Source organism: Peromyscus leucopus, chromosome 10, assembly GCF_004664715.2.
Source record: "Peromyscus leucopus breed LL Stock chromosome 10, UCI_PerLeu_2.1, whole genome shotgun sequence".
Lineage (NCBI taxonomy): Eukaryota > Metazoa > Chordata > Mammalia > Rodentia > Cricetidae > Peromyscus > Peromyscus leucopus.
In genome coordinates this window covers 51,241,711-51,260,636 of record NC_051071.1, presented here as the reverse complement: position 1 = coordinate 51,260,636, position 18,926 = coordinate 51,241,711, and the positions used below count along the sequence as shown (strand labels likewise).

At 49.2% G+C, this 18,926-nt stretch overlaps 1 protein-coding gene across 3 annotated transcripts in view; it reads right to left on the bottom strand.

Annotated features, from left to right (window-relative positions):
- Tbc1d1 (TBC1 domain family member 1) overlaps positions 1 to 16,920 on the bottom strand; it is a 198,287-nt gene extending 181,367 nt beyond the window's left edge. For 2 of the 3 annotated variants that reach the window (XM_028868133.2, XM_028868134.2), the window contains exons 1-2: positions 16,673 to 16,920; positions 2,181 to 2,689 (exon numbers count right to left, since the gene is read on the bottom strand). Coding sequence is in view for 1 of the 3 variants with exons in the window: in XM_028868136.2 (XP_028723969.1) it covers positions 2,181 to 2,597 (417 nt within the window). In the remaining 2 variants the exon portion in view is untranslated. The remainder of the gene's footprint in view (positions 1 to 2,180; positions 2,690 to 16,672) is intronic. The other variant, XM_028868136.2, reaches the window with a different exon arrangement.
- Positions 16,921 to 18,926: the final 2,006 nt, after the last annotated feature.

Here is an 18,926-nt window from a genome sequence, read left to right as displayed (position 1 = left end):
CTCTGAACTTTCAAGTATGAATCTGTGGACCATATCTGAGACGCATGCAGGCGTGGTTAACACTACAGGATTCATATAGTACTAAGGCGCTGGAGTAGGACGGTGGCTTTTAGCTCCACACATCAGCTTTACAGGGCACGTGTTAGACTTCTTTCTGCCTATGCTTCACGCTCTTGACATGCACCACTCAACCCAATCCCTCCTGACGCATCTGCCAGCCTCCTTGCTTCTGCTAATGACCTCTGAGACACCGGCCAGAGTGGCAACCACTGAACCAGTGAGCTAAAGGCACAAACCAAAGTGAGTGTCCACAAATCCGCTGCTGTCCCTTGACATTTCGGGGGAGTTGCTCCAGGATCCCACAGACACCAGACTCTGCAGATGCTCTCATCTCTTATACAGAACGTCAGTTTGCAAACAGCCTCTGCACAGCCTCCTAAATCCCTCAGATAACCTCCAGATTGCCCATAATACCTGACACAAAGTCAGTGCTCTGTGAATTGCTATACGCCATTGTCCAGAGAGTAAGGACAAGGGAAAGCTGTGTTTGTACATGTTCAGCATGAATTCAATTGTTTGTTGGTTTTTTTTTTTTTTTTTTTTTTTGGCAAGTATTTTCTGTCTGCTGTTAGCTGAACCCACTGACATGAAACCTCGGGCTATGGAGGGCCAAGTTATACTTGGCAACGTTAATTTCCAAATGATATTTTTATATCCCGGAGCGTATGCAAAAGAACCTAGCAGGAAGCAATAGAGGATGTTGTCATTCCTATTCACATTTTAAACTTGAAATTATGAGCACACAGCTGATCGTGGGGGAGCATTCCTGTAACCCCAGCATGTGGAAGGAGGAAGCAGGAAGATGAGCAGTTCAAGATCAACCTCAGCTACATAGAGGGTTTGAGTTTGAGACCAGCGGGAGCTCGATGAAACCTGCCTTTGAAACAAGAAAAGAAGCTGAGCAGTGGTGGCACTTTAATCCCAGCACTCAAGAGGTAAAGGTAGACAGATCTCCGAGTTCAAGGCCAGCCTGGTCTATAAAATGAGTTCCAGGATAGCCAGGAATACACAGAGAAACCCTGACTTGGAACTAACAAAAGGAAGGAAGGAAGGAAGGAAGGAAGGAAGGAAGGAAGGAAGGAAGGAAGGAAGGAAGGAAGGAAGGAAGGAAGGAAGGAAGGAAGGTAGTAGGTTGGCATTCTCACTAAGTACAAGTGGCCTACAGCTCCAGTCACATGAAGATGCTTATGCCTAGCACCCAAGACGGCAGACCTTCAGGGCACTGGGGGGTGGGGGGGGGGGTTACTGCGGGGCCCATGACGGCTTCTTGTGTTCTGTTCGAAACTACATTTCTCCCATGAGTCCAGCTGAGAAAGTGGCTCTATGGATTACATTTTCATTTGAAGTGCACGGATATTCACGAAACGGACAAGCGACTCGAAGGAAGTCAGTCCTGCTGAGAACTAGGGAGAATGTCGGTAGCAATCAAGCAGAGACAGCCAGGGAAACAGCAGAGTTTTGGCCACACCTCATACATTCCCCTCAGACACATCATCATACCAGGGTGATCAGATCTGACCGGAAGTTGGCAAAAGGAAAAAGAGACAAAAGAAACCCTGATAGTATCAAAACTTAGATATTATCACAGCTCCTGTTCTTATCAACAACCTTTGTAAGAGTAAATGTTATCTCTGCCTTGGGAAACCAGCTAAAAGTATTTCATATGGTTGATAAATAACTATATTTTTCTTAATGGCATCAAAGAATGTGACCTAGAACTTTGCTACTCCGAATGCAGTTTGCAATGGAATAGCCTGGCCTTCATTGGTCACTTACAGAAAACGCAGTCTGGGGGACCACCGAACACCGAGCCATGATTTCTTTTACTTGAACCCATGACCCGTGGCTCACATGCACACTGCAACTCAAGCTGCACTGCAGATTTAAAAACCATGCCGTAAACAACGCGCGTCCCGAAGCTCATCATTTTAAATATGTATTATAAACATCCTTCAACAAACACGATAAACTCCCCATAAATCCCCAATTCTGTCAAACTATGTACAACGGCAGCGTTTTCTCATTACCCCTACTATATTCAAAATAAGCATCCTTACCCCGGCCTCATACAGACTCTGCAGCCACCCTCACCTTATCTTTCGATCCCCACCTCAACTTACTTTAGTTTGATCGTCTGCTTTAAAGACGTAGCAGAGGCTCTGCCTGGGGGCAGCATCCTCCTTAATGAGACAGGCAAAGTAACTCGGGTCTTGACTGTTGTGAATCAGCTTGTGAACATGCTGAGGCTTGCACTCGAAGATGCTGGAACAGATAAGCGGGTCCCACGGTTGACTTTTCTTCAGGTCAGGTTCACATCTCAGTCCAGAGGGCGAAACCCACAGCCGGACTTGCTTGATCCCAGGCTCCTTTTTGGAGCACTGGCCGCTGAGTCTTCGTACCTCGGCCACCACCCACGGAAGCATGGGCATCGTGGTGAGAGAATGCACGGGTAAGGAGCCCACCAGCTGCAAGCCGAAGTCCACCGAGACCTCATTAGGGAACGGATGCTTCCTTGCTGTGAATGTGATTGCGTCCATCCTGGGAAAGGTCCGGAGAGCCAGGAAATCGTGCTCCTATTTTCCTAGTTTAAACGGAGTGATCTATTTCCCATGCTTCTGAAGGCAGAATCCTGGGGGAGGAAAACAGAACTTAATCAAGTCACAGCCATAGCTACTTGCAGAGTTATTACCCCAGCATTTAACAGTCCCGTACTTAAATGTAAGGAGAAATGGGTGTTTGTCCAAATAAACTCTACCTAGAATGAGATTTCCGAAATTGTATTACACATAAAGCCTAGAAATGGTGAAACTGTTAACACTCATTGTGGGACACACAGACCCTACTGGGAATCTGTCGGAGAACAAGAGCCTCACAGTGTCAGGAAAAGAAAAAAAAAAGCAGGGGAGGGGAGGGAGGTTGGAGAGATGGCTCAGAGGTTAGGAGGACTTGGTGCTCCTACAGAGGATGGGGTTCGGTTCCTAGCATCCACATGTGGGTTCACAGCCATCTGTAATTCCAGTTCTAGGGGATCTGGTGCCTTTTCCTGACCTTTGTGGGCACTAAGCATACAACATGGTGCACAGATACACATGCAAGCAAAACACCCACACATAAAATAAAATGAATCAATCTAATGCAATATAGATGTGTGTGTATGACTGCGCAGCGCGCACATACACACACACACACACACTCACGAACACAGGAGAAAGTGATACAGTTCTGACAGCTCCACACTCTGTTGGATTACTTAAAAATTATTTCAGTAATTCTCTAAGATAATACAATTCAATAGAGGTAATCCCCCCCCCCCCAAAAAAAGGCATATTGTGAGGGGAAAAAATATAAATTAACCCATTTCTTTTCATAGTTTACTGAACCAGACCCATTTTAAACAGTTGACCTGATCCCCTATGATCCCATCAAATTCACTTTTTAAACAAAACCCAGAATCTCACTCATTCTAGGCCTCTGTCCTATTACTAAGCTACAGCCCCTGGGCATAGTCAAATCTTATTTCATTTCACTTTATTTTTTTTTTTTTGAAGCAACGCTAGAAGTTTTTGTTTTGTTTTTGTTTGTTCTTTTGTTTGGGGTATGAATGTTTTGCCTGCATGCACGTACATGTACCATGCTGAATGTCTGGTGGCCAAGGAGGTCAGAAGAGGGCACTGGATCCCCTGAAGCTGGAGTTACAGATGGTTGGGAGCCTCCGTGGAGGTGCTTGGAACCAAAGCAGCATTTCTCTGTATAGCCCTGGCTGTCCTGGAACTCACTCTGTAGACTAGGTAGGCCGAGAAATCACAGAGATCCGGCTGTCTCGGCCTCCGAGTGCTGGGATTAAAGGTGATCGCCACCGCCACCTGGAACCTTTGATGTATCTTGGAGCTCATCCCGGAGGATGATAAAACGCTTTTGTGCAAGCTCAGTTACCAATAGCATCTCAAACTCTACTCACCTCCAGCCCCTCCAGCCTCCAGTCTCCATGCCTCCCTCTAGAGCACTGAGACAAGGAGAACTCCGTGAGGGAAGGGACGGGACCTGTCTTCTTTGCTGACACGAGGTCTGACACAGAGTAGGGCCTCCCAAAGAATGAGAGAATCATCTCCTGCCCTAAAAAGGAGGCTGATGATGGCAGAGAAGGGGATCTGTCTTTCCTGGACTTTGAACCTCCCTCAGCCTCACGTCTTCCTTTTCATTCTTCTCACACAAATTTCTCCCAGACGTCTTCCTCTTGCTCCCTTCTCTCCTTGCTGCCCATCTATTTCTGCTTGGGAGGAGCTCATCTACACTGCAGAGCCACTGAATTGACGTGCGTTAAAGCCACCCGGGTCTTCCAGGTTATGAAATCCAAAGACAGCACAATGGCCCTTCCACGGCCTCACACCTTTGGATTTTCCAGGCAGGCCACACCTCCCTTCTTCCTTTTCTGTTCAAATTATCATATGTATGTGTCCACACGTTTGCACATGTCAGTGGACATAGGTGGGTGGAAGTGTACACGGAGGAGGACAGAGGTTGAGGTTGGGAATCATCCCCCAGCCCTGTTCCAGCTCATTCATTTAGGCAGGTCTCTCCATCAAGCCCAGAGCTTCCTGGCACATGGTTTCCACAGCCGGCTTGCTCTCAGGACCCCCCATCTCTGCCTCCCCAGGCTGCAGTTACAGCCAGCATGGCCGAGGGCTCTGCTAACCGGAACTCTGGTCCTCACACTCGCATGGCTTACCTGTCCCTCTCCCCAGCCTTTGTATACTTCCCTTCTTGAGACCCTGCTGGCTCCTGTCTTGCCTGCCAGGTGCTTGTTTTCAGGCTATTTGAAGGCCCTCCAACTTCTGTTTGGTTCCATTCCCTCCCCTTACTCCACCTGCTTTTTCTTTGGTCACTGTAGTGGGTAGCCATTCCAGCTTTGATCTGGAAGTTCCAACCCCCATTGAGACTTCAGTAACTGTCCCACCTACAAGGCGGGGCCAAGACAGGACCCCTGAAGACCCGAGATCCGGGTGGGCCGGCTCTCTTGGTTCCTGGATCCTGGACGCTGGAGGTAGACCGAGCAGAGTTCTTCACAGGACACTGCTGGACTGTGCTACACCTTTCCCGGGCCCTGTAACCTATCCCTTCACTTGTAAGCTACCCCACAAAATAAACCTCCCTTTTAACTACGTGGAGTTGCCTTAATACTACAACCAATAGGTCACTACTATCTTCTGGTGCCAACAAACACAGTCAACACTCACATTACTGTGAACATGACCCACTCTACATGGGTTGTCTAGAGGCGACTTAGGAACCAGGAGACCGAGTCCTTGATGAATAGCTTGTCACAAAGCGACATGGAAGAGTTTGCATCTGGCCCTGAAGCCCATCTTGTCTCTTGACTAGTACCCCGACCCCCAATGTGATGATCACATATACTAATAATTCCCAAGTATTTTTCCCCCAGACAGTCTCCTTCCTGAGCTCCAGATGAGCCATTCACATTTCTCTATCATCTCCGCTGAGAAGCTCCTCAGCCTCCATTTAGTTGTCTCACAACTCACTCAGTCTCCTCTCTCCCGTTCCCAAAACTTTCCCTCCTGCCTCCCGGCAAACAGCATCGCTGTGCATTTTGTGTCGTTCGCTGCTTTCCATTCCTAGAGCAAACGCCTGAGACAGTCAACTTAGAAACGGTTTGCTTGGGCGTCTCCGACTGTGGTCCTTCAGGCTCTGGCGGGCTGTGTTGTCGCTTTCAGGTGAGAAAGGACACTTGGGGCAGGAAGGTGCGGCACAGCTACGCCACTTGATTCACACACACACAAAAGAGAGGATGAGGAAGGGCCTGGGGTCCCTCCATCTCCTTCCAGGGCACAGTCTTAAACAACTTGAAGACTTCCCACATGGCCCACCTCTTAAAGGTTCCATTCTGTCCCGGTAGTGGCTTCCTAAAGACCAAGCTTTTGCCACGTGGATGCACGCGACAGCACTGGCCAAGCCGCTGGGATGCCTCCCTCATCCCTTCGGTCCTGACTCTACCATATAAATATAGCTGACCTTTCCATCCCCTAGAGAACTCTCCTGCTGTCTCTCGGTCATCACACGCCATGAGCTCTACACACGAACACCCTCTTGGACTCCTCGCCCTTATATTCCCCCTAATGTCCTCTTCCACAACACTTTTTTGGCTTTTAAGACAGAGAAGCAGTCACAGTCCCCATCTCAGATGTGGTTTCTCGTGGCCTGCTGCCACAGCGCATGCGGTCCCAATCCCCTCCTTCGAACATCAGACTGAGCCCTGACTGTGAGGGGCCGGAGCGTTTTCCTTACTCGAAGCTGGCAAGCTGTCCTTCACAGCTAAGCTGCTGAGAGAAGAAAACAAGATTCTCGCACGGAAGGTCAAGGACCAACGGCAATGATTGGAGTCAGCACTGATGCCCATTTCCCATCTTCCACGGGCAGGACTGACACTGCCACAGCGCACTGCGGCAAAAGAATCTAGGCTGAGGGAACCTGACTGCACTCTGGGTGGGGGGGGGGATGAATCCACCTGGCCCCAGAGGAAGTCCCTCTTTCTATCTACTATAGACGTTGAAGCAGAAACGTGATGGGAAGTGTGGTTCAAGAGTCAAGGCATGACCCTGCTCATGAGATGTGCAGAAACACTAGAGACCCACAGAGAAGACTCATCTCTCGACGAGCCCCATGCTCATCCCTTGAGTCCAGCCGAAATATTCACATCACTGCTGGAGCGACCGCAGCCTCTTTCCTTCTAGGTGAGTTGGAGCCCCGGGCAGCATGCCACGCCCTTCCGGGACTGCACCCTGAGCCTCCTCGTCGTCGTCATCATCGTCACATTTATTTTAAGAGCCTGAATAGGCTCTCTTCAACAGATTGCGAGCTTCATCAACTATTAAAGTTTGGGGTTAGAAAAATCAGTATTCAAATTTTAAACCTTTTCTAAGATAGGAATGAAGTCTGTTCTTTTGCCCATTATATATACATATATATACATATATACATATATATATGCATATATTCTAAAAGTAAAATTTTAAAAGAATCTGCGCATAGCTTAGAGCTACTTTTTAAGATTTGTTCTTATCAGTTTTAACTGTGTGTATGTGTGTGGGTATGTGCACCTGAAGGCAGAGGCCCTAGGAGGCCAGAGGCATCGGATCTCTCTGGAGCTTGAGTTACAGGCAGTTGTGAGCCACCCAGTGTGGAAGCTGGGAACCGAACTCTAGTCTTCTTAGAGATGCCCTCCTAACTGAGGTACCTCCCAAGCTCCAGTGCTACGTTTTGTGTTGATTTTTTTTCTTTTTCTTTCAGTTATTTGTTTAACTACTGGTTTTTTATTCGTTGAATGTATTCATTTTACATCCTGTCCACAGTTTCCACCCCCTCCTCTCCTCCCACTCTCTCCCCTCAATCCACTCCTCCTCTGTTTCTGTGGGGCAGGCATCCCACAGGTGTCAACACATCACGGCATATCAGGTTGAGGTAGGACTAAGCCCCTCCCCATTTATTAAGGCTGGACAAGGCACCTCACATGAGGAATCGGTTCCTGATGCCAGCCAAAGCATTAGGGACACACCCTTCTCCTACTACTAGGAGTCCCACAAGTAGATCAAGCTACACAACTGTCACACACATGTAGTAAGTGGGCCTAGGTGGGTCCCATTCCTGCTCCCTAGCTGTTGGTCCAGAGTCTTGGAGCTCCTATGAGCCCAGGTGAGTTGTTTCTGTGGGTTCCCTTGTGATGACCTTGACCCCCTGGCATGTATAAGCCTTCATCTCTCTCTCTTCAACAGGATTCTCCAAGCTGAGGCCCGTGCTTGGCTGTGGGTCTCTGCATCTGCTTCCAAATGCTGGCAGAAGGGCACTGGGGCTCCATATGGTTTGAGTGGGTGCCCTAGGGTCATGCAGGCCTTGAACTCACAGAGATCTACCTGCCTCTGCCTCCCGAGTGCTGGGATTAAATGCACACACCACCATGCCTGGCCTTTCTTTTCATTTTAAATATTGAAACATTCAACAGTAAAGCATTACATTATTATTAAGATTTATTTATTATGTATACAGTGTTCTGCCTGCATGTATGCCCGCACACCAGAAGAAGGCACCAGATCTCAGTACAGATGGTTGTGAGCTACAATGTGGTGCCTAGGAATTGAACTCGGGACCTCCGGAAGAGCAGCCAGTGCTCTTAACCCCCGAGTCATCTCTCTAGGTCCCCAAGCAATACATTATTTAGTTCTTGAATATATTTTATGAAAAAATGGTAGTCTCCCTCTTCCTCCAGTGTACAGTCACTTCCTCTGTATACAGCCACTTGTGGTGACAAAAAGCCTTAAAGTTCATATAATCCAATAAATAATAGTCCCTCCCCATTCATAGGTGAAAGTGGCATTAGAAGCCTGGCTTGACGTCCAGCCCTGTAACTGAATCTGCCTTAAGTTCTAACCGTTGACAGCTGCTAATCCCAAGACATGGTTAATGAAACTCCAGAATTAGCACAAAGGACAGACCTGAGACCTATCAATTATTTTAGGTAACGCACTTATAAATCAGGTGGCAACAGGTGCGACCAAATCGCTCTCTGCTCTCTTGTCATTTCAAGCCCTTCGTGGTCAGTCATCGAATTAATTCTGCCATCCTGTTGGCAAAAGGAATTGAAGGCTTCAAGAGCTTCACTCTCCAGCCAGCGGTGGGACACTCTAGGGTATCTGTCAAAGCAGGTAGGCTGCCTTATAATGCTGAGGAAAAGAATCAAACCAAACGAAGCACAACATTAGACACCATTGTTTCTGACTAATTCGGATTACTCTAGCATGACTGTTATGGTTTAGCTATGAACTGGCCCAAGTGTATTTTTTTTTTCCTCTTTATTTCTTTTGGCTCTTCACTCTTTGGGGGCCCGCCACCCAGCTCCCAAATAAATCATCCATGGAGGCTTATTATTACTTATGAATGCCCAGCCTTAGCTTGGCTTGTTTCTAGCCAGCTTTCCTTAACTTAAATTATCCTGTCTATTTTTTGCCTCTGGGCTTTTTCCTTTTCTTACTTCTGTATATCTTACTTTCACTTTTACTCCATGGCTGGCTGGGTGGCTGGGTTGCTTGGTGGCTGGGTGGCTGGGTAGCTTGGTGGCTGGGTAGCTGGGTGGTTGCGTGGCTGGCCCTTGTGTCCTCCTCTCCTTGTTCTCTTGCTTCTTCTTTTGTTCCCTGATTCTTCTTTTTTTCTTTCTATTTATTTTCTCTGCCTGCCAGCCCCACCTATCCTTTCTCCTGCCTCACTATTGGCTGTTCACCTCTTTATTAGACCAATCAGATGTTTCAGACAGGCACAGTAACAGCTTCCCAGAGTTAAACAAGTGTAACATAAAAGAATGCAACACATCTTTGCATCATTAAACAAATGTTCCACAGCATAAACAAATGTAACACACCTTAAAACAATATTCCACGACACTCAGGGTCTCCTGTTCTAAGCAGGTGGTCCCCAGCAGGTGATGCTGTTTTTAGAGGTTGTGTAAACTTTGGGATGTGTGGCCTAGCTGACAGAAGTGGGCTGGCTGCTGTGGACAGGGCACTAAGGCTAGATCCACCTCTGGTTTCAGGCCATGCTCTCTTCTTGCCAATCTGCCAAAGATATGTGTGTGTGTGTGTGTGTGTGTGTGTGTGTGTGTGTGTGTGTGTGGTGTGTGTATGTTTGTGTGTGTGTGTGTGGTGTGGTGTGTGTATGTTTGTGTGTGGGGTGTGTGTGTGTGTGTGTGTGTGTGTGTGTGTGTTGGTTATATTGGTTTTTCGAGACAGAGCCTGGAACTCACAGAGATCCACTGCCTCTGCCTCCCGAGTGCTGGGATTAAAGATGTGCACCACCACCACCCGGCTTTGCCAAAGATATTATCAGCCTCACCACACTTCCAGCAGCACAGGCTGGCCCCTCTCCTCCCATCCATCCCAGCAGCACAGGCTGGCCCACGCTGGTATTTCTGGAAATCATGGTCCAGAATGAATCATCTTCCCCCCTTCAATTGTTTGTTTGGTATTTTGTCAAAGACACAAGAAATGTAACTAACGCAATGAGATTCGGGGTAACTTAGACTAGGTAAACAATCATATTATTTTTCAATCAAACGTGTCATGAAATAAATGAAACATTCCATAATATTAGCAAATCACCACATTGTTTTCAGAGCTATCCCAAGTCACATCATTTTCAGGAGAGAACTTTTTGCATTTTAGACTCCAGTGAGAACTGCCTATTTTGAGGTCTTTTCTGTCTTGTACCCAAGCAGTAAAAATCATGCCCTGTTATTCCAGTGGGGTTCTGCATAGGCTCTTGTCAGTAAAGCCACATGTATATAAGCCTAACCCTCTAGGATGACCTTTAAACACAGCAGCGACCCAAACACAAGAACGTGCTTTCCCTAGAACTCTTCCAGTAATCCTGTTAATGAGATCCGCTACCCCTGCAAGCATGCACTTAGCAATCATGAAACTTTAAAAGGAGCCAGGTCCTTTTTAAGCCATTTAGAAATTTCCCTCATAAATGAAATGAAGCGACTAGGTTCTGGAGAAGCAGCTTGTCTAAATTTAGTGACAGATTTGGGACAGTCCAAGTCCCTGACGCCCATCCACAAGCTGGAAAGGACCTCAGTTTCCCCATGGGAACACTTTCAAGGGTGAGATCGAAAAAGCAAGCGACTTGACTTCTCCAAAGCTGAAGTTTATTCTTATGGGAGAATAAAGTAAGATCATCTCCGAGTTTTCTCTGTTTCTAAAAATCTGGTGAATGCGATTTCCATAATGCAGAATACCAAATGTCCCCCACATTGTGTGAGGCTACAAAGCTGCTTCCATCTTCAATTTAAGAACAAAAATGTGGCGGGGCGGGGTGGGGCGGGGCCGGGTGGGGGGGTGTGTGCATGAAGGCTAAGAACAAGAGCAGCCGGGTAGAGGTTCACAGGCTGTGTAGGGGGAACCCTCTCTCTTCCTAGTTCCTTATCACCCCATCCCACAAGACCACAGAGGGTGGAATAAAATTTTCCAAGAGCTAGCCTAGGCAGTTTCAGCTCTCACCTGCTCAAATGCTGGCAGAAGGGCACTGGGGCTCCATATGGTTTGAGTGGGTGCCCTAGGGTCTGTTCTGGAAGCCTGGCATGCAATGTGACAGTTTTAAAAAGTGATGTAGGGCCTTTAAGAGGTGGGGCCTAGTAGCCCGTGACTGAATCATGGCCGCCCTCATGAAGAGAGCAATACTTCTCTGGTGTGGTGGGTTATTTCTGCAGGAATGGGGTTCTCACGAAATGGGGTTATTACAAAAGAGTCAGTCCCATCCCTCTTCACCTCTAACCTCTAACCTCGCACAAGTGCTCTTCCCTGCCTTGTGACGCTATCCACCATGTTGTATCACAGCGGTCAGGGTGTGTTCCCCACAGTGTGTCTGTTCCTGGGCATCATCCTGGTTTGCTTTCCATCACTGTGATAAAACACCGACCAGAAGCAACTTAAGAGGGGGAAGGTTTATTCTGGCTTACACTTCAACATCACAGTCCATCACTGAGGGAAGCCAGGGCAAGAGCTTAAAGACGGGAACTGGGAGGCAGGAACTGAAGCAAAGACCACGGAGGAATCCTGCTTAGTGGCCCGCACTCCTCGGCCTGCTCAGCTGGCTTTCCTACGGAACACAGAACCACCCGGCCAGGGGCAGCCCCACCCACAGAGGGCTGGGCTCTCCCACATCAACCTGCAAATAAGAAAATGCCCCACATGCCAGCAGGCCAATCTGGTGGGGGCAGTCCCTGAACCAAGACTCCTCTTCTCGGTGACAAAAACTAACCAGCACATAGGACACTGGGGATTTCCTCCCCAGAATCGCAAGCCAAATAGGCTTTTTGTTTCCCCTTTAAAAAGGTATCCAGCCAACAGGGTATGATGGTGGCGCATGCCTTTAATCTTAGCACTTGAGAGGCAGAGGCAGGTGGATCTCTGTGAGTTCGAGGCCACGCCTGGTTTACGTAGTGAGTTCCAGGACAGCCAGGGCTACACACTAAGACCCGGTCTTGAAAAAATAAAATAAAATAAAAGCTTCTAGCCTTGGGTATTTTAGTTATAGTGAGACTAAAAAGATCAAGACAGAGAGAAAGAGGCAGCCAGTGAAAAAGTAGGTTAGGAAACAGCCAACGCCAATTAGCTAATGGGAGACGTCAGAAGAAGCGGGTTGTTCCCAGGGGGCCACTCTCTTCCTCTGAATCAGTGCTTCAATCAAGTGGGCCTGAGGAGAATTCCACGGCAACCTTGTCTCACACAGCTTGTCACATCTTTGTCCCCCTCCAGCCAGGGCAGTGATCGGAGAAAGGCGACCCGCGGCAGCAGTAGACACGGAGTTCCGGAAACCAGTGGTCTCAACCTTTTCATCATCTTGGATGCTCAGTGCTGGGGTGTGCCTCTCTAATTTGACAGCCTTTTGGAATGGCTTCTTAAAGAACTCAGAGCTAGTTCAAGCTAGTCCCGTTGCAAGTCGACGCCACTTCTTGTATTCTCCTATTTTGTTATACAGGATAAAGGGCTGGAGGACGGGAGTCCTAGGTGGCCCTGGGTGGGAGGTTTATGAATACCCTTCCTTCCTGTGTAGCTGCTTTGAGGAGTAACAACAGCCAACACAGACTTAACTCACACCAGCCACAGACAAGTGAGAGAGAACAGAGGCTCTCTCCCGCGAGGACACTTGCCTAAGGTCACATGGCTAAGCACAGAATCAGGATTTGAACCTGCATCTTCTGGCTCTGGGGTTCTCGTCTTCTTGGTCTTGGCAGGTGTCCTTCTGGACTCCCACCATGGAGAAGGGTCCACTTTATCCTCCCATCTTACAGACGGGTTCTCTCACTCATGCGTGGGGAAGGCAAGGTTTGAATCTGGACCTGTCTTCTGCACAAACTCCTGTTCTTCTCACTCTTAACAATATCGTTCATCTACCTCGAGCATCTTTCTCAGTGGGGTAGCTTGGGGGTTCTACCTAAATTTTCCATGGCTTTTGAAATTCAAACTTAATTGGTAGAGTTAAAATATAAAATAAATAAACGTAATAATAATAATAGCAGTAATTTTAATCAGATAACAGGTGTGTCTTAAGCACTCTACATGTATAAGTCCATAAATTCTGACAAGCCCATAAGCATTCTCTTACTTTGGAAGTAAAGATTCATTTATTATATATGATACTTGTTCTGTTATTATGTTTTTATCTTTTGTACTAAGAATTGAACCCAGGGCCTCATCCACACTTGGTGAACACTCCAACACTGAACTCTATTCCCAGCCCCCTTCTCTTTTCATTTTAAGACAGAACACTGTTTAATTAACTAGGCTGCCTTCCAACTCTCCATCCTCCTGCCTCAGCTTTTATAGCAGTTGGAATTACAGGTGTGTACCACGCTGCTAAGCGATGAATAATGATTTGCTCAAGTTGAATGAGTTTGTTATCTTCTGGTGGGGGTTGTTTGTTTGGTTTTAGGGTTTGGAGACAGAGTAGCCTGTTACCCTGGAAGGCTCATTATGCAGCCAAAGTTGACTCTGAACATTTGATCCTCCTGCCTCTTCCTTCCAGAGTGCTAGGGATTCCAGGTGTACACCATCACACCCAGTGGGCATTATCCTGTAAGACAGAACTGGCTGCTGTTTCTTAGATGGTAACATCAAACTCAGAATTAAATATATTTGTCAGTACCAAGACATATTTCCTGCACCCTTCTTCATCTCATTAAAGCCCAAGTGTTAAAATTACTTCATAGGGTCCAAAACTTGCCTAAATATTTGCAGTCTGGGAAGTGATCCATTGCCCTCAGATCTATGAACCAAACAAATTGAATTTTTGACTCAAAAATTTCAAAACTCTTGACCACGGAAACCATCACATCTTCTGTGAGGAATCTTCTTTTAAAATAGTTTCACTGAAATATTTTCTTAAACTATTTCAATGGGGTTGAAAAGGAAGCCGGGGAGGGGGGTGGGCCAAGACAGCCTGCAGAGGAGCAGCTCTGACTGAAGACGAGTCTATTCCACTGCTCCTGGGATGTGAGTCCTACACAGCCTGGTTACTGGGACCATCCCGTCATTTTAATGACCAGGTTCTGCTTCTCCAAGTCTAACGTCCAAGAACAGAACAGGGCTGGGAGACAGATCAAGCCCCGGGATTACCTTGGTCGTTAAACTTGAGAAGGGCAGTAACACAGACACAGAAAAGGGCAAGGCAAAGGAACTGTGCCAGCCACACACACCAGGACTCTCAGGGGCATATACATGTTTTACGTTTCCTTGAGAATATAGAAACTTTGGGGCCTGGGACCTACAGAGAAAGGCTGGGGTGGGGTGCTTCAGGGAGCTGCCATTTGGTTGGATAAAAGACAAGCATGTTTTTGTTGTTGTTGTTGTTGTTGTTGTTGTTGTTATTTCGGTTTTTCAAGACAAGGTTTCTCTGTGTAGCCTTGGCTGTCCTGGAACTCACTTTGTAGACCAGACTGGCCTCGAACTCACAGAGATCCACCTGTCTCTGCCTCCCGAGTGCTGGGATTAAAGGTGTGCACCACTGTGCTCAGCTGATGAAAACAGCAGCCTCTCAAGCAGCTTGTGGTCCTTGTTGCTCCTTATTCTATCAACCAGCTGTTGGGGGAAGGGGGAGCAGGTAGCCCTCCTCCAGGGGCACATCCTAGAAAGCAGTGGGCCCTAACAACAGCTCCTACCAACACCTGGCTCTGCATCATGGCTCTGCACAGCCTTCTTGGTCCAGGCTGTCTTCTAGGGAAGTGGGATCGGATATTAGCAAAGGCTGGAGAGTGATGGGAAAGGGAACAGTAGGTGTTCTTCCGGCCACCCCTTTCCTCCAAATTTCCTCAGATAACTGTGACAAAGTAGGTCTTATAAGTTAGAAGGTAAACACTAACATGACGTCACCCAACCAGAAATGTCCCCAAGGTGATCAGGGAAAACCTGAGCTCTCCATGGGACAGACCAGGGTAGACTGGCAGGGAGGCCCCACTGCAAAGCTCTCTTGTGGTATTAATAAGTCATAACTACACCAATCCCGTTTTTTTCTACTGGTTTGTAAAGGACTGGACAAATCCATTATGAAGCATCCCTTTTAATGGTCCCTGCTGATTTTAGGCTGTTCATCACGTCACAGTTGGTCCCTTTATTGTCTCTTGGTCATCAGTTAGTACATTCAGCATGTGATGGGGTACGCTCTAACTCACTGGTGTGCCTACCCTTCAGCAGCTCATGGTACATCAATGATTACTTACAGATAAACTTAGAGAGCGAGTCCCTATAACTCAGCAGGAGCAAACACATGCAAACAGACACACTGGAGACCCAGCTCCCCATTCCTAACAGTTGTAAAGCACCAGCTTCCACACATTTTCATGCACCTTCCTGATTCCTCAGGGTTCCCAGGAAGAAACTGGTGCTGCACACGAGGAACCCTCTGAATACTAAGGAAGGATAAAAGAACTCACCTGCTTCGGAGAGCTCTAAGCCAAGTGCAGGACAGAACACCCGTAGTAGTGAGGGTGAAAAGTGACTGGTTGCAAGGTGCATTCCTACCTCTTGGTACAGCTGCCCTTTCCTCCTCCCATCCGACCCCTCCCACTCTGAGCAGGCCCTACAAACAACAAAGCCTGAGCGTGGCCATTCTCCAGCTCACAGCAATCCCACTCCACGTCTAGGGGACTTCGAGGGGGCTCTTTTATCAGGGGAGCTGCAATGCAAAAAGTTTGGAAGTTTAGGCTTGTAGAGACAGCTGAGTTTCTTGGGTGTGACCCATTTAAATCAGGTCATCCAAAAACTCCCTTTCAACGCCTGATTCTACTAATAAAACAACTCTTCCAGCCGCCTAAGAGGAAGGATAAGAGATGTATGAGGTGAACGCCTATCCATCAATACCGGGGCGCTGGAGACTGAACTGTTTGCAGAGAGGAACAATCATCACTTTCAATTTCTTTTCCTTTTTAAGCAACTTCCGGAGAACAAGCCATTTAAAATAAAATCACAACCGGGAACGCCACACCTAGGTGCATTTCAAACAAAACGACACATCTTTCAGAAAAGAAGAAAACAGCAACCTGTGAAATTTGAAGGAGTCTTACTCACCAGCAATCCGGAAGCTGCTAGAAAACAATTAAGCCGGGTTTCAAAATGACCAGGACAGGATGTGCCCATAGAAAGAAGTGTTGCGTGCACCGAGAAGCTGCCAAAGTTACCGCTGCAAAGTGCCCTGAACTTTCAAAAGGTATCCTAGGGTCACTCTGACCCCCTCCTCCCAAGCTAGTCGCCTTATAAGCACTTTCACCCGGGTGATATTTGGCGGGAGGGAGGGGGAGGCGGGAGAGCAGCAGGGGAGAAGCCTGCCTGAGCACTCCGGTCCCAGAGAGCATCAAGGTTTCAGTTCCCTCCAAAGCAGGGGACAAAAAGGTGGCACTGAAATCCTTTCTCTTCCCCCCTCCCCCAACGGCGCACCTCTGGAGACCCGGCAGCAACGCCCTTGGGTGGCGGGACCGCGCCTTCTCCGCAGGGAGGGAGCGCAGGGGTTTGCTGGCGGTGGAGGGCTGCGAGGAACCCAAGGGACCCAAGGTGGAACCTACCAGGGAGGTGGCGCGCTCAGAGCTCGGGGCTGGGCTGGGGCGCGCAGGTGCTCCCGGGCACCCTGAAGATGGCCTGGGCCGGCCGAGCGTCCATAGTCTTCAGCTGACTGCGCTCTTGCCGCCCCCCGCCGCTGGAGTGGGGACCGTTCCCCAGTCTGGCGCTGCTTCTCCTGCGGGCTGAAGACACGGCGGGTCCCGCGGCGGCTTGCAGCAACAGGCACCGCGGTGTGGCCGGCGGCGGCGACAGCAGCCGAGGAGGAGCAGCGAGGAGGAGGAGGAGGAGGAGGAGGTGTCTGCGCGCTGCTCGCGTTTCCTCCTCCCGGGCTGGGCGAGCGCCGAGGAGGCGGGGGCGGGGGCGGGGGCAGGGGCGGGGGGCAGCAGCCGGGATCTCCTCAGTGGGTTCCCCGGGAGCCAAGAACAGGACGCAATGCTCTCTCTTCCCCTCGGCGCCGTACGACTCTGGCCCGGCGGCTCGGCCCAGACTGGCGAGTCACAGGCGAGCAACAGCTGCTGCAGTGCGGGTCCTCCGCGGCCTCCCTCCCCTCGCTCCCCAGCGGTCCATGCTCAGCCCGCCCCGGGGCCACCAGGCGCCACCCCACGAGAACTCCGGGAAGGTGCACCGATCGCTGTCCCATCCAGCCTCAGTGCGAAGTCCTGGTCCGGGGTATTCCCCGCGGGCTGGGGACGCGGGCCCACGCGTGATTGTGGCCCTCGCGGCGGGATGTGCGGTCGCACACGGTGTTCTTGATGGCCTATTTATAGCAGGTGGCTCTGCCCGCGGCTGCTTTGGCCCAGGAGGCTCTCAGCAGGTGGTACTGGAGCCGGCGGCGCTCCCGCAAGAACCCAGCTCCTCTGCACGCACTCCTCCGAAACGGACCGGGTGATCACTGCGCAGCGCACCCGCAGGCCACTCAGCCAGCAGCCCTCCCCCGCATCACCCTTCTTCCTGCACTGGGGTCGAGTGGCAGGAGGGAGGAAACCGGGCTCTAAAGCAGGATGGGACGCGGCCCCTACTCCAGGCAGGAAAATCAGGGAATCGGGAAAAACCCCGGGCTGAAGTGCCCTCCGCGGATTAAACATTGCTAAACCCATCTCTGACCAGGTGCGGGAGTGACGCAGAGCCCCAGACTGCGCGCTTTTTCCCTCCCTGCGCGCTGAGCACACACGCACGCGCGCTTGTGTACACGCCAGAGAGCCACAAAAAGCTCCCAAAGCATCCCAAAGCATCTCAGAGCAGGTTAAAGAGGCAGCTTCACTTACAAGAGCAGAAGGAAGGAGTAGAAGAAATCCGAGCATCGCAAGCGGGAGCTGCCAGCTTCGGTTGTATCCTGAACACCCTGTGGCTGGCTTTTCGGGGGGTAGGGGGGGTTATTTACTCTTTATTAATGCATAGTTTGCGTAGTTTCAGATCTTTAAAAAAGAGTTGAGGAATAGATACAGCCACGAATAGTCTAATGAGTAGAATGCTGATGGGTTTGTGGGAATTGTCCTGCCGAACAGAATCAGGTTATCCAGTTAAACTGTATTGTCTACGGAATCATACCATCACTGCTCCATGTGTTTATTGTCAACCCCATGGCTCAGCTGACCTTCCCTCTCTGTGGCCTACAGACCGTGGCTACCTCCAGAAGGTCACCACGTGAAGACGGGGGACCGGTCAGCTGTTTCAGGAGCATCATAGCCACCTTTCAAAGTGTCTGAGAGATGATATTTGGACCTATTGCTTAGCTATCTTGGCTGGCACTCCCCACTGTAGAAGGGACAGAGGATCTGCCGGACCATACTTAGAGAGCAGGGCCCAAACCACCTCATACTACCACTTTTTCCCTTTTCTTGTCCTCACCCCGACACCTCCAAAAATTCTGGTCCTAGATCGCAGGAGGCTTAGCAGCCAGGGAGAGTAGCAGTAAAGGAAGGCAGTGATTGGCAGAGGGGTGGGGTAGTAGAGGAATTTATTCCCCACAAATTCCAGCTCAGAGACGTACAACATAGAGAGGCAAGCAACCATGTTAACCCTGATCTGGGTTAGGGGAAGGGGTGGTGGCCTTGTGACAAGCAGCTATTTCTGCATCCCCTTCTTAGTTCCCAGGGACATTGAGTGTCCAGAAATGATACTGAGAAATTGCATACGACTTTATAAAGCAGAATCCGTCTATAATACAACACACAATAAAGAACCCCGAACATTTTGTCTTTTTAGACCCTTGACTGACTTATCCTAGACACCAGGAGACGGCCTGCCTGCTTAGCGCTT